General features: G+C 27.7%; 3 protein-coding genes across 3 annotated transcripts; 2 read left to right on the top strand and 1 right to left on the bottom strand.

The window, feature by feature from the left end:
- Positions 1 to 379: 379 nt before the first annotated feature.
- Positions 380 to 9,727, top strand: FG379_002767 (uncharacterized protein; the record flags this gene model as incomplete). Its single annotated transcript, XM_067328457.1, has 1 exon — positions 380 to 9,727. The coding sequence occupies one exon, from the start codon at positions 380 to 382 to the stop codon at positions 9,725 to 9,727; it is 9,348 nt and encodes a 3,115-aa protein (XP_067181955.1).
- Positions 9,728 to 9,900: 173 nt separating this feature from the next.
- Positions 9,901 to 11,534, bottom strand: FG379_002766 (uncharacterized protein; the record flags this gene model as incomplete). Its single annotated transcript, XM_067328456.1, has 2 exons — positions 9,901 to 9,912; positions 9,984 to 11,534. The coding sequence occupies 2 exons, from the start codon at positions 11,532 to 11,534 to the stop codon at positions 9,901 to 9,903; spliced, it is 1,563 nt and encodes a 520-aa protein (XP_067181954.1).
- A 1,688-nt stretch (positions 11,535 to 13,222) lies between these two features.
- FG379_002765 (erythrocyte membrane-associated antigen) lies at positions 13,223 to 15,055 on the top strand (the record flags this gene model as incomplete). Its single annotated transcript, XM_067328455.1, has 1 exon — positions 13,223 to 15,055. The coding sequence occupies one exon, from the start codon at positions 13,223 to 13,225 to the stop codon at positions 15,053 to 15,055; it is 1,833 nt and encodes a 610-aa protein (XP_067181953.1).
- Positions 15,056 to 15,196: the final 141 nt, after the last annotated feature.

The raw sequence follows: 15,196 nt of genomic DNA, 5'->3' as shown, positions 1-15,196 counted from the left end.
CCATAGAAAAGTTCTCCCGCCAAATCGGATGGAGGCGGGCTCTGCATTTTTAATAAAAGTTGATTATTGAAACAAGCAAATTAAATGAAAATATAAATAATTGTTCATTTTTGCTTGTACTTTTCTGAAAAGATATAATGCACAATTCGTGTACGATTGAGTGAAATAAGTGCTTTGGAGTCGGTAATTGAACGAGTTATAGGAATTGTATCGTCGTGTTCTGGTTACTAATTTATAAGTTCCAACAAAAGGAATGACAATGTGAGACTATGGTAGTACTTTTTTTTGTGTGGGAGCAATATAGAACTAATTAAAATCTCATATTTCAAAACACTGTGTAAGTACAGACGTTAAGGAGTGTTAGCGATTGAATGAACAAATGTTTAGTCAAAACAAATTTGAAAAGCATGTGCATAAAAAATGGCCTGTAGTTGCACTGGTTAAAAGTGAGAATGGGATTGAGAAGGTAGTTATTGTAGATTTTTCAGAAGGAAAAACTTTGCAGACAATACTTCCAAATAACAATGGTTTTGTTAATAATCCAGAATTCGCTGCAAAAGGGCAAAACAATGATTTATTTTTGAGAAGCATTTTTTGGCATGATGAATTGCTTATTCTTTGTATTTGTTACAATAATGGATTTGAGATATGGTCTCTCGATCACGATAAAGAATATATGAGACTTTTGGATGAGGGTTTGGAGGCACCCAGTTTTGACTTTGAAATGAGGGAATACTATGAACAGGTGTGTAATTTAACAAATGTAAGTGATGAATTGTTTAATAAGAGAGATTTATTTGGGATAAATGAGAAGAAAAGACTTAGCTTTCTTTGGGAAATGAGATACAAAAACCTTAAGTTTTCATTGTTTAAGCGGATTGAGATTTCTTCAAATAAAAATTACAAATCAATAATACTTTCAGCAAATTGGATTGATTATGATAAATTAATATTTAATTATGTTTGTGTTGACAATAATAATAGCAATATAATAAACAGTGGATTTATATCAATATGGAAAACAAATATAGAAATATTTAATATAGATATATATAACGAAATAAGGTCCAGGAGATACGACAAGTCGAGGTCAAAATGTGATTTTAATGATATTAATAGTGCTAAAATAGAGATAATGACAAATATTGACACAAAGCCTATTTTAAATAGGGAGTTTAGCATTGATAATGGTAGTTTAAATAATGGAATGAATGTACTTTTGGATGATAGTGAGAGATTTATAATAACATATAAAAAAATGGGCAGCGAATTGTATATTTGGAGGTATGAACAAATATCATACAATATTGAATATTCAAAAAATTCAGACTCTGACAATAATATTAATGATATGTTTTCAAAGTTATTTCAGTACCAAAAAATATCTTTGAATGAGAAAATAATTAGTGTTAATTGGAAAAATAATACAATACCAACTAATGTTAAGAAAAATGGGGGTATAAATGATATATCCATATTCACAACCATATCAAAGTCTGAAAGTGAAATATATGTTCGAATATGGAGAGAATCATCATTAGATAAGCCATGTGTTTTTTTTCAAAGTATATTTTTACGTTTTTATGACGACCTAAACAGTGATCATGACTTTATAAGTGTTGCTTGGGAAGATGAATACAGAAATAATGCATTTAGGAGAAGTATTATCAACAATTTCGAGCACTTTAATTCAATTGATGATCATTATTATTCACTTCTGGGATTGAAAGATAATAACGAGTCTTATTATTACTCGTCTGATAGATTCAAGCTTTACGACGAAGATGATATTCTGGACTACTATTACAATAATATAAACAACAGTATCGGTGAAAATTTTGGAAAACAAGACTACTTGCCAAATACAGCTGATTGTTTAAATTCATTTATACCACTTAATATGTGTATTCACGACGAGAACGTACTTATGAACGACGAAAACCAGGAAAAAGAGCTTAGAATAATGGTCACAATAGGGAGTAAATACTACTATTTTAAAGTGTTTCAGCTAAATGTCTGGAATGACCAACTTCATCCAAGCATATCCAGAGTTGATTTTGACCAGAACAACAGTCTTTCACTTGAAAGATTTAAAGTGTTATCTTTTTGGAGAAATAACGATTTTTATTATAGAAATAGAAAGAGAATATACGAATTTTTAATTGTAACACAAGATTACGATGTTGCCAATTATACCCTTGATGAAGACAACAGAAGATGGTATTTTACTAGATACATTAAGTCTAATATTATTCCCGATTTTTACTTTATTAAAAACAATACTCACACTCTGGATGCCATTAGTGATGCTGATAACAACATAAACGCCAAATCATCAAAATTTCAATTTGGTAAAAGTGCTATTGAGTTATATTGTATGAATAAAATTCTTCTTTTAACAAATAATTGCGAACTTATTCTGGTTAGCAGTAATTTTAATATTGAAAAAAAGTTCTACTCCATACATGCAATTAGCAGTAATAACGGTACTAACAAAAAAATGCATGTGGAAGAAAATATGAGAGATGCATTAGATAACGAATTGTTTTTAAATTTATATGAGAATAATACAAATTACGATAATACAATAAGACTTATTGATTTGAGAATAGAAAACATACTGTATATATCGCATCCTATTTCAAGAAGTTACTATTCATTTATACTAGCTAAATGCAATTCTGGAACTAAGTTGAGAATAATTGGGTTGAACGGATTAAAAGCCGTGGGCTTGATTCGTTTAGAGTTGATTAATGTTTACGTTGAACCAGTTTCATCTGAAAAGCAAATTAACCATGGAGAATTTGATAGCGTAAGGCACAAACATGAGAAAATATTAAGTTACTTGTTTGAAATGAATATTAATGGTGGAAATGATTTCAGCAATAGCATATTAAAGTATGAGGTTTCAAAAATAAGCAAATATCGAAAATCTAATTACTTGGACAATATTTATATTTGTATTGTGAAAGACTATGAGACGAATGTGTCACATTTAATTTTTTTCAAATTTAAACTTATGTTTAAAAGAAATACGTTAATTAGTGTAAATGACAATATAATAATGGGAATAACTGTAATTCCACCAATAAACGGCAGAAACAACCAGATTAATTTAGAGAGTGATTTCGAGATTGTAAATATGGATAATATTGATCATCAATTAATATTCATTTCGAGTGAAATACACCCAAGTTATTATAAGAAAAATAATGAAATGAATACTAATCAATTGTATATAAATGTGTGTGAGCTGTTGCTTTGTGAATTTGAGATTGTTGGAGTAAATTTAATAGGTGAAATAGTGTTGAATAAGTCGGATTGTGATGAGAATCTTAGAATAAAGATATTAGATTATAACATATTAATTTATAATCGAAACAAACAAGTTTTGGTATGTTATTCACTTATATCACTGAATATGTTAACCAATTTTGACGACGATAGTGAAAATAGTGTGAAAAGGCTAGTACTAAATCCATTTCAAGAAATTGAGGTGTTAAATGGAAATTCAGGCACCAATAAAAACTGCTTAAACAATTTATTTCTTTACCTTGATTTTGATGGTACATATAAATGTATACTTACATACGAGAATACAAGCAATATTGTAACTATCTATTGGAACAGAGATATTTGTAAATGGGAGTTTAAATGTAATGATGTTAATGAATATTGTGTTGATATGGAATTGGTCAATGTGCAAAAATTGGATTTATTCGATACATTGTTGTTTTTTTATAGTAATAAATTATTACCTGATATTTACAATAAAGACAAAAATAGATCTTATTATGAAGATAGTAATAATTATTCATTTCATAAAATAAGTGTATTGGAGGATTTTATTTTTTCATTAAATGATAAAAAACAATATTTTTCTAAAAAACTGATAAATAAGATTATGGAACACAACACTTGCAATAATAGCAAGGAAAATAATTTGCTTCCAAATATGAATTTGGAGCCATATAATATTATTGAAAAATTAGGCTATGATTATATTGATGTTGGAAGCGAAAGAGGTGAGGATCACTTATTTTTAAGTGATAATAATGTACACAGACAATTACATGATTCTTTATCGGAGTTATTACTAAATAATAAAGAAAGAAACAAAATGAGCGTTGCAGAAATAGAAGAGTATAACATAAAGAGATATATAATAAAGAACAGATATTTTAATAATATCAAGCCAGATTGTATCTTAACATCAGAGGATATTTGTTGGATTCTATTATGTGATAAAGACTATATTATAGATAGCATGTTGTGTGATACTTATGGGGGCAAAGCAAAATTAATTGATTGGAATGAGATGAGAAAGAACGGTCTAATATATGTATTTCCAGATAACAATAAATTTCAAGAATTTATCGAGAAATGGATATATAAATTATATCAAAAATATATTAAAATAGTTGCAGAAAAGAGAAAAGAATTATTAGGATCTATTGATTGTAATGTTAATAATGGTGGTAATATTGACAATAATGAGATAATGAATATCATATTAGTAATATATACATGCTTAGATAAGTTGAATATTGTTTCTGCGATATTCAAAATAATTGATCAAAAGAATGTATTCGATTTTTTGCTAAATTATGATTACGATAATGATGAATTAAGAAAACAAGCGATGAAGAACGGATATTATTTAATTAAACAAAGGAAATACTATTGGAGTATATGTTTCTTCATACTAAGCAATTCATATGAAGAAATATCAAATGTATGCATTAAGTATCTAAATGATCCGCAACTGTTAATGGTAATATTAAAACTATTGATAAATAAAAAGAGTGATAATATGAACAACTATTATATTTCAATAAAAAATATACTGAACAGACAGATAAATGACATATGGTTGCTATCATTGGAAAATAAGGATCCTTGGTTATCTATAATAGCATTAATGAACTATCATTTGTTAAATAATGTTAGTAATACCAACAATGAGAGCATCGGAATTTGCGTTTATAATATGTTTATTAATATTTCGATTCCAACGAATTTTTTTAAGATATGTGATAAAAGACAGGGAATAATTGGGTTTTATGACAATATTAAGAATAATGGAGATGGCGAATTAAATATAGAAGGTTCTACTTGCAGTGTTTTTTATGATGATGATAATGTTAATATAGCGAATACAAATAGTTTTGATTTAAACTACAGTTTTATACATCCGGAACACTTAATGTTATATAACAAATATATTAAAAAGAAATTAACAAATAATTATCAATATAACACGCCATTTAAAAAATATTCGGAATTTAAATGTATTATTGAAATAATATGTTATTATATAAAAAGATGCATGAATCCCTATCACTATTTATCATGGTTTTATTATTTAGAGGAAAACAGAAATGTATTTATGAATTCAAAGTATTTTATGTACTACAATACAGTTATAAAGTCGATAATTATGAAAAAGATATATAAGTATGTATATTATATTAGTGTTAATTATTACTTGACAGATAATAGTATAAAGGATAATTTATTAACTTGGTATAAAGATTTGATAAGAATATCATCAAGTAAATCAATATATGGTTTTATCAAACTTGACAATTATTTAACATTGAGTTCAGTGAGTGATGCGAGTTATGTTGACATAAAGTTTAAAATAAGTAATATAATAAATAAACTGCTTGAATTGGTGAATGATGGAATAATCATAGGATGGGAAAACAATAGTGCATTTGATTTATATAATTTAATGGATGTATATATAGAATTAATCTTGTATTATACACTAAGTAAAAACGATGTTGAAGGCAGGTATAATATATTAAACGATATAATGAATTTGTATTGTTTATTAAATAACAACATTAAGCTAATAACAAATAATAGCAACATCAAACAATTAATGAAGTACGAGAATATTATATTATTAATGTGGAATAGGATATATTTGTTGATAATAGAAATTTATGACAACAAAGATGAGCATAATGTTGGTGTTATTTTAATAAAGATATATATAATATCATTATTATTGCAACAATGTTTGTTGAGGATAAACATTGGCTATAATAATAGTAACAATATAAATGAAGATAACAATTATAAAATATATAATTTAATGATAAGTATATCAAAGTTCATAATAATATCTAATATAATAATACAGGGTTTAAGAATGACAATTACAAATAGTAAAAGTGTTAGAAACAAAAGCAATAATGTAATACTACTGCTAATAATCTTAAATCAATACATTGATAATAATGCATCGTGCAGTAGTAATTTTACTATTAACGATGTTGTAAATGATAAATTTGAACTAAGTGATTTGGAAGTGTCAAGTATTTACATAATATTGTTGACAATATCAGTAAAAATAAACCAGGATATAGTTGCGGAATTGAATAAAGAACAAATTAATATAAAAACTGGTAATATTTATAATTATGAATATTATTTATCACAATTAATATCATTTAAAAGAACATATATAGAAAATACTAAATTATTATTGAAAAAATATTATTTTGATGTACAGTTTTTAATTTGGAAGGAATATATATTGTTATTTATACCAATGATAGTTTGTTATTTTAAATTAAAACTGGATGGTGATAGTGATAACAGTAATAATAACTATATACTATTTTTAAATATGAATGAAAAAAGAATAGTGAAAAATCAACTTTTTGTATATCTAATAAACAATATATGGTTTAATTATAATATAAATAATATTTTATTAACATATATATTAAGAAATCAAGACGTAATATCACTTTACAATTCTAATAGTATATTAAATATATATTACAATGTACTAAGAGAAAGTGAAATGAATAGTGATGGTGAAAATGGGGATGTAAATGTGGAGTTATCAGATCAATTTTCAATTAATATAATTAGAAACGAGAATGAAATAAAGGTGGTACCGAACAATTGTGTCTCTTATTTCAGTGCCGAAAATGACGTTAACATTACATCAAATCCTCATTTATTAAACGTTACAATATATGATGATAAAACCACAGCTTCCCATAACAATAAAATAACAAGAGGCACTTACATTAATTCGTTTTTTATAAATGATGATATGTATAATATCGATACTGATATGGAAAATGGTGAAACTAATGAGAAAGAAAAAAGAATAGAGACCGAAAATAAACAGAATTCGGTAAAGGATTATGATATTTATTCAAGTGATGGTAAAATAACAATTGACGATGATAATAATAATAGTGATGCCAATGAATGTGATGAATTAGATAAAAAACTGAAAAATAAAAAGAAAATGGAAACAAACAGAAGATATACTGAAAGGATAAGTTGTGAAAGAATGAGAAAGAATAGCGATATATATTTTTCTTGGTTTATAAAAAACAACAGAGGGAGTATGTTCGACTTAGTATATGTTGATTACAAATTGTTAATTAATTGTACAAACGACTCAAATATGCCATTCTTAGTTGAAAAGGGCTTGAATAATCTATTATTAAATTCCAAACTGTATTATTTACATCCAAGCACATTCATTAAAAAAACAAGTGTTTCAAATAAAAATGATCATAATGCAAATGTGGGTGATAAAATATTGTCATTAACGGTATCTCAAGACTCACTATTGTCTCCTAAACCATTAAAAAACACCCCTGGTGAATTCAGCAATAGTGACAATAATTTGCACTCCTCTTCTTGTCATTCATCATATTCGTTTATTAGCATTAATAAAGATGATAGTGAAATAAACGTATATGAGAATAATATATTAAGATATAATAATGATGTAATAGTGGACAACAAAAGATTAAAATTGGAGTTGCTGCTGAATTCCATATTATTGTTAAAAGAATCGATTAAATCTAAAAGGTGCATATGTGACGGATATTTCATAAATAACAACTATGGCAATAATAATAGCGAATATGGTATATTAAGTTATACAAGTAACAGTAGGAATTCGAGTAAAATAGGTCAAGTAGACTTCTGTTTGAATGTGAGAAAAAGAATCAAAAGCATATTTATAAGATCGGAAAGTTGCGTCTTTAACAATAATGAAAATGACATTGAATTTATTCAGATATATACAGATGTGCCACTTAATTTCTCAAAAATACAAAATCAATACAACGTTAAAGCAATAATATGTGGTGAACATATACAAATAAGGAAAAGAAGAATAAGACAAATCATATATCCATATTGGTGTCATTCTTTTGCATTCAATAACTATAACAAATTGAATCACATAGGTAATAATTTGTCTATACCTAAACCTATCATTATAAAAAACAGCAATGGTTTTGGAGTTAATAATTATAATCACTACTGTAATATGAAAAATAAAGTAATAGATAGCATAACTCACAATACTAGTACTACTAGTGGTACTGTTTCTGGAATAAATAATAACAGCAGTATTGGGGGTGATAATCATAGTATTAGCATTAACAATACTAATAATAACAGTACTGTCAAGAATAACAGCAACAGTCTCAGAGACAATATTAATGATACAGTGTCAAATATTAATTCTAGTGATATAAATTCAATTAACAACAAATTGCTAATAGGCACAATAAACAGTGTTAATTGGTGTCCTGCCAAAATAAATATAGTATTGTCTACTTCAAATGGCTATATACTGATATACAGGGTAAATAAAGATATAGATAGCCATGTTAATTGTTATAAATATGATTTTCACGACAATAACAGTATGGAAATGAACGATGTAATTGATTTTGAAAGTGTAAACGAGTACATTATGAATAACAAATCTGCGTCAAATGACGAATTATTACAAAAAGAAATTAAGAATACATTAACAGATTCCGTATATGATGAAAATGTAAATAATAGTTGTTATGTAAATGATAAATTGCCATACTTTGATGATTGTGGAAATAATATCAATTACAATGATAGTAATTGTCCTTTTATACCACTAATTGTTTTCCAATCACATAAAAAGGACTGCAATTGGTCCAATATTATAGATTATTCTTGTAGATATATAATAACTCATGGGAATGGAATTAATGACTATTATTCTTCATATTTAGGTAAGGCAAATAATAACAATACAATACTAAACACAGGCACATTTAATTTAGCAGAATTTATGGGAGAAAATACTCCATTTAATTTTACTAGTAATATTAACAACACAAATTCATCTGGTGAGAAAAACTGTTTCTGTATTTGGAATATTTGGCCTAAAGACAATAACAGACCAGAATTGTTGTTAACATTGGAAAGTTCACTAATTATTAATACTCACAATTGGAAATTGCCCAATATTTTAATAATAATCACGTTAGATGGTGTCTTGTGGTTCATTTCATATAAATATGGTAATCATAAACTGTTACCCATCTCATTCAAATTGCCACAGAAGAATATTATTGATTCATATCATCTAAAAACACACAACAATAAAAGCAATATTAGTATTATGTCAAAACTAACTATAATATCTAGTGATGGAACAATAATGGTATATAACGTTGATAACAATAATAACAAGTTGGGTATATATCCTATTATTAAATATAGCCTAAATCAATCAAATTATAATATGAACAATCCTTTAAATATAATTAACACAAGTTTCTCGTCATCTAGCCATTTAAATAGAATCATAGTCAATACTATATTTATCAACTGGAATACTGTTTTAATTATTGACAATCTACACAATTGCAAAATCATCAAATTGCTTCCATACAATATTTAAAAGATCAGCTATACGTTCATACGTTCCTTCTATAATAATTATTCATCTTCTGCATTGGGGGAATGTAACTCAAAGATGCTCCATTATTACTAAAATTATTAGGTGAAAACATTCCGCCGAACTTAAATCCAAATGAGAAATTAAATAACCCTGTTTTTTCATCTTTAAAGCCTTCACTGTGATTGCTAGTTGGAGGTACGTATGAATTTGAGAAAATTGCTGGATCATTCTGGTTTTTTGCATTGTTTAAACCTACTTTATTCACAATATTATTGTAATTAGGTATATTACATGATTGAAACAGCATTGGATTTACTAAAAGATTATTACTATTCTCTTTAATATTATTACTAATTTGACTTGAAGTTTTGTCCATTTGTTTGCCAATTAAGCTATGTTTTTGAGGATCTAGTGACTGGTTATTTATGTTCACTACTCTAATTGAATAATTATTATGATGTAACATATTACAAATTCTGTCACAACGATAGTAATTATTATTGTTATTACCACTGCTATTAACTCCGAGATAATTGTTCCTCGTACTGGCTCTTTTTTGAAACAAATTCATATGTTGGCGTTTAAACACATTCATTTGTTGATACTGTTTTTGTTGCTGATTGTATGTAATGTTATTACTATTAACTGGGAACTGTGACAACATTAATGGACATGAATTATTATTTTGGCTATTAATATTAGGACAATATCCACTTGGTTTATCTTTAGAACAGTACAATTTCTTGTATTTTTTTATATATATATCGGGAATAAATGGTGTTTTAACATTTATATTGCTGCCTTTACTTTTGGTAATATTATTCATAGATAATCCTCTTCCCCAGTCATTCAAAATGATATTCTCTTTCTCATTAACCTCCTTTAAAAAAGGATGTTCCAATGCTTCTTTTATACTCATTCTTTTTATTGGATCTGGATTAACCAAGGATTCTATAAATGACCTAGTTACATTGTCTAATTTGTCTTTTAATCCCAAATATGAGTACAGATAATCACGATATCCCAAGCTATACCATTGCCATCTTATATCATTATCAACTTGGTGTACACTCTCAAATAATTCTATTCCAAATAATAAGTAAAACGTACTCCATCCTAAACACCAACTATCAACTTTGCTTGCATAATATGGTTTCTTTGAAAATATTTCTGGTGGCCTAAATTTCTTACCTATACAACCTATGTGTGGAACAGGTATTTCCACATTATTTATATATTTACCAAACCTAATAGCTTGACCTGGATCGCATACCTTAATTTTATACTTCCTCTCATTGCTTCCATTTTCACTGCACTCTTCATCAACTTTATATAATAAACAGTTTTCCAAACTAAAATCTTGTAATGCAAAACCACGATTATGACATTCATTAAGCGCTATAGCTGCCTGTTTCATAAATACACGTGTCTTGTATTCATCCAAACCGTATCTATTCTTTCTAAGTAGTTCCAGCAGATCTTCTCCATCCGCCAAATCACTCACTATACAGTGGTATTTATCTGTTTCAAATACGTCCCTTATGGTAGCTAGATATTCATGATTTGACATTTCTTCCGCAAAAAATACCTCTGCTAACGGTGTTTCTGGTAACAATCTGTTCATTTCTTTTGTTATTATATCATTCTTATTTAATAACTTTATTGCTACCATTGTACCACTATCTGTCCCATATCCCTGATATACCTTACCATACAGACTATCCTGTATTGTGTCAACTATATTATATGTTTCTATATTACCTTTAAATGAATATATGTCTAATTTTGTATCGTTTTTATCCTCCATTTTTAATATAAAGTAATTTACTGTTATTAATCATTTAGGACAAAAAAATCGGCAAATAAATCCAAGACCTGAAATATGTTTTACTTCGCTTATTTTATGTTGTGTTTTCAATGCTGAATAGTCTGTAGTGGTTGTGATTGTATTATAGGCATCTTAGTTTTTTCTCTTTTATCCCCTACTTTACCAATTGTACTATGCACCTCGTACCCTTTTTTATATGATTGGGACTAAACAATAACTTTTACGATTTCACCTTTATTTATTCACAAAACCGTATTTGTAAATAATGCAGCACAAACCTCTTTTAAATGCAAATAATTTCTGTTATCTAAATTAATAAATGAATTTTATTTACCTTTAGTTTCGCCCTAGATAAAATAACTGTGGTGTATGTCTGTATTACAAGCTTGTGATCACCCCTTTCCCTTGTATCCTCTTCCCAAAGTATTTATAATTTTATCTGCAATACATATATATTGTTTTATTTTCCTTTCCTCGTTTCAACTTTCCCTTTATCCTCTAGTATTATTTAATAGACACAATACCATTGCTATAGCATATTATTCATGTATTTGCGACATGACACACACCGGGATGGCGCCACTATTACTTATTTTCTAGCTGATTAGTGGAAAGTAGTATTAAATTAAGATAGTATCCTAATTTCCATTTTTGCAATCACAGTTCACAACACTTGTTTTCTTACTAATGTGGAATATTTCGTCGTTCATTGGAGAAAACAATTTTTGTCTGCCGACAAAATCTTGTTATTATTTCTCTCTACGCATTACTCCGCTCCTCACTTATTAAATCACTTGTTGTTCTTCTCCCTCACCTGTTTTTGTTAGTAAACCGATAGAAATGCTATTTATCCACTGGAATAATGATTATCTACGGCGATAGCGGTAAAAAAGAAAGAAAAGAACACTTACTACAAATCACTGACTCCAATTTTAATGGCACAATAATATAAATTACATGTGGGTGCGTGCAGCTAAAGTCTAATTTAAAGAATGCAGGATAAAGCTTATTTACCTAATACTATTTGTATTCACTAATGTGCAAATTACTGTTTACATTTACAGAGCGGCTGCAATAAAGCAAAGACTGACACTAAGAGAGCTGCTCTCGAAACACATACAAGTCCAACTCAGCATTTGATTCAATATTATTGTTTGCCAGTTTATTTCTAACTAAACCTTTTTTTGTTATTTATTTGCATGCATGTATTTATTTAATTATACACTGCGTGACACAACATAAATGTAAAATGGCGGGTAATTCAGCCACTATTATTGTATATAGATAATATCTACTAAGTGGTGTTATAATTAATATCAGTGTTACTAGTAAAGTATAATAAAATAAATATTTAGTAAATGTACTAAATATCAAGAGAAAAATCTGTTAATACATTCTCATTTTATGTGTTCACTTTAGAATATTTTAGATCGAATAAGTAAGATATTACTTTTGAGAGATAAATTAACATTAACATAAGGTGAGGATTCATTGTTGTCGATATTACTAGTACTAATATCTGTTTTTTTATTAAAGTTAAAACAAAGCTAGTTAAATTGTAACTACATACATCCTACACAAGCACACCTCTCTCTTTAAATAGTATAATTAATAGTGACAGAAAAACAAATCAATAACAGTACAAGTGCAAGTACACAGGGTAAATAATGAACCGAATTGTGAATAACAACCTTCAAGATATTGGTGATTGTATGAGAGGCATAAATATTCACAAAAACAGTGAATTTATGGACGTAAATAGCACTAGTGGTGATGGTTGTGTGAATAACGGTGGCAATACATACTTTGCTTCCCCGAGTACATACTCAAGAGTAATTAATTACAAGCCTAGTTCCTGTTATAATAAAGGAAATGAGATATTTAGCAATAATAACTTTAACTATAACACTTTGAAAAACAATGACATTTCTTCTGAAATGGCACCTAACAGAATTAGAATGTATAATGCAAACAGCAGCAACTATGACTATTATTATTGCAAAGATGGAGCATTAATAAATGGTGTAAACAACAGATTAACCGTGGAAAATAACATTGGTAACAATAAAGGATTCTCCAAGACACTAGAAATAAGTCCTGGAACTGGGATTACTGGAATAACTGGTGAGCCTGGGAATTTAGCAACAGTTAACGGCGGAGTAGCAGGAATTACAGCGAACTCAACGACAGGGCAGATTTCAGGAACGGGATTCGTTACAGAGCCTCAACTAAGAGCATCTCAATTTGTAAACAAGAGTAAATCAAATCAAATATTTGGAATATCTTCGATAAAAAATAATACTAGCACAATTAATAATTCAAGTTGGAAAGAATGGAACAGTTATTCAAAACTTTTACCATTGGCAGTAGTTGAATTGGATGTGCAAAACGAATGTAATTACCTTTCAAATCTCTTTAATTCTTTTTCGAACACAATAAAAGGATTCATATCGAGTATTGAATTTGAGAAACTGATGGATTATGTAAATATCATCGAAGTTGGATATAGGGGTACTATATTTAATGTTATGGACAGAAATCAAGATGAATATATCACAGAAGTTGAGTTTTTAACAGGAATGCTCATTTTTAGACCATATAACACTAAGGAGAGGAATGCTAAAAACTTTAATAAATTGAGACTTCAATTTATATTCTTTTATTACGATTCAAATAGAGATGGTGTACTGTCTATAGATGAACTAGCCAAGTTAATTGAACATATTAGCATCATTAAAGTTACGATTAGTAGTGATAAAACGAGGAAAAGAACGCATCTATCGTCTGATAAATCCAAAAAACTAGCTAAACAAATAATTAATGATTATCTTAATAAGATGTATTGCAGTTATGATGATTTTTATCTGATTGTTAATAATGGGATACTCAATGGAACTGTTAACTTGCTTAGATGTAGAAATGATATATTTATTCAGAAAAATAGCTCATCACCTATTAAATTGAACCATCATAATAACAACAGTCCAAAAGATCCTAAGACGATAAATATTAATTCAAATATTAACACGAATAACTCACATTTTCAATCCCCACAAAGTTTTGTTAATAATATATATAATACTCCATTAAGTGAATCAGTTGAACATATAAATAAAAACGGCAATCAGTCCACAAAACTATCCTATATATCACCATATAGCAATGTTTATGATTCATTTAATAGAAGTACTAATCCTTATAACAACCAAAATGTTGGTGACCACAATAATCTACATAATGTCGATAATAATTTAAATTATTCACCAAATATTTATAATATCAGCACTCCTAATCATACAAACATTAATTCAATTAACAGTACAATCACTAGAAAAAATAATCAAATACTCAGTAATAATCTAATATCGCCTATTAATAACACTCTTTACACTCCAGATCCTCTGTCTAACTACAGATCAACATTTGGGTCTGCATCTCCATACTATAATATACCTTCTGAAGGACATACAAACATTAAGATGTCACCATATTATCGTTAAGCCAATTTCCTCATTAGTATTTAGCTGCTTTTATTAGTGTCCTTATTTTATATACATATTTCTCTATTTTCGCTAATTTTATCTTTACAATAAATATTACCTTTTGTATGAAGGTGAATCATGACCCTTTCCACTACATCA

This window comes from Cryptosporidium bovis (genome assembly GCF_009768925.1).
Source record: "Cryptosporidium bovis isolate 45015 chromosome Unknown contig_4, whole genome shotgun sequence".
NCBI lineage: Eukaryota > Apicomplexa > Conoidasida > Eucoccidiorida > Cryptosporidiidae > Cryptosporidium > Cryptosporidium bovis.
This window is presented reverse-complemented; position numbering and strand designations above follow the sequence as displayed.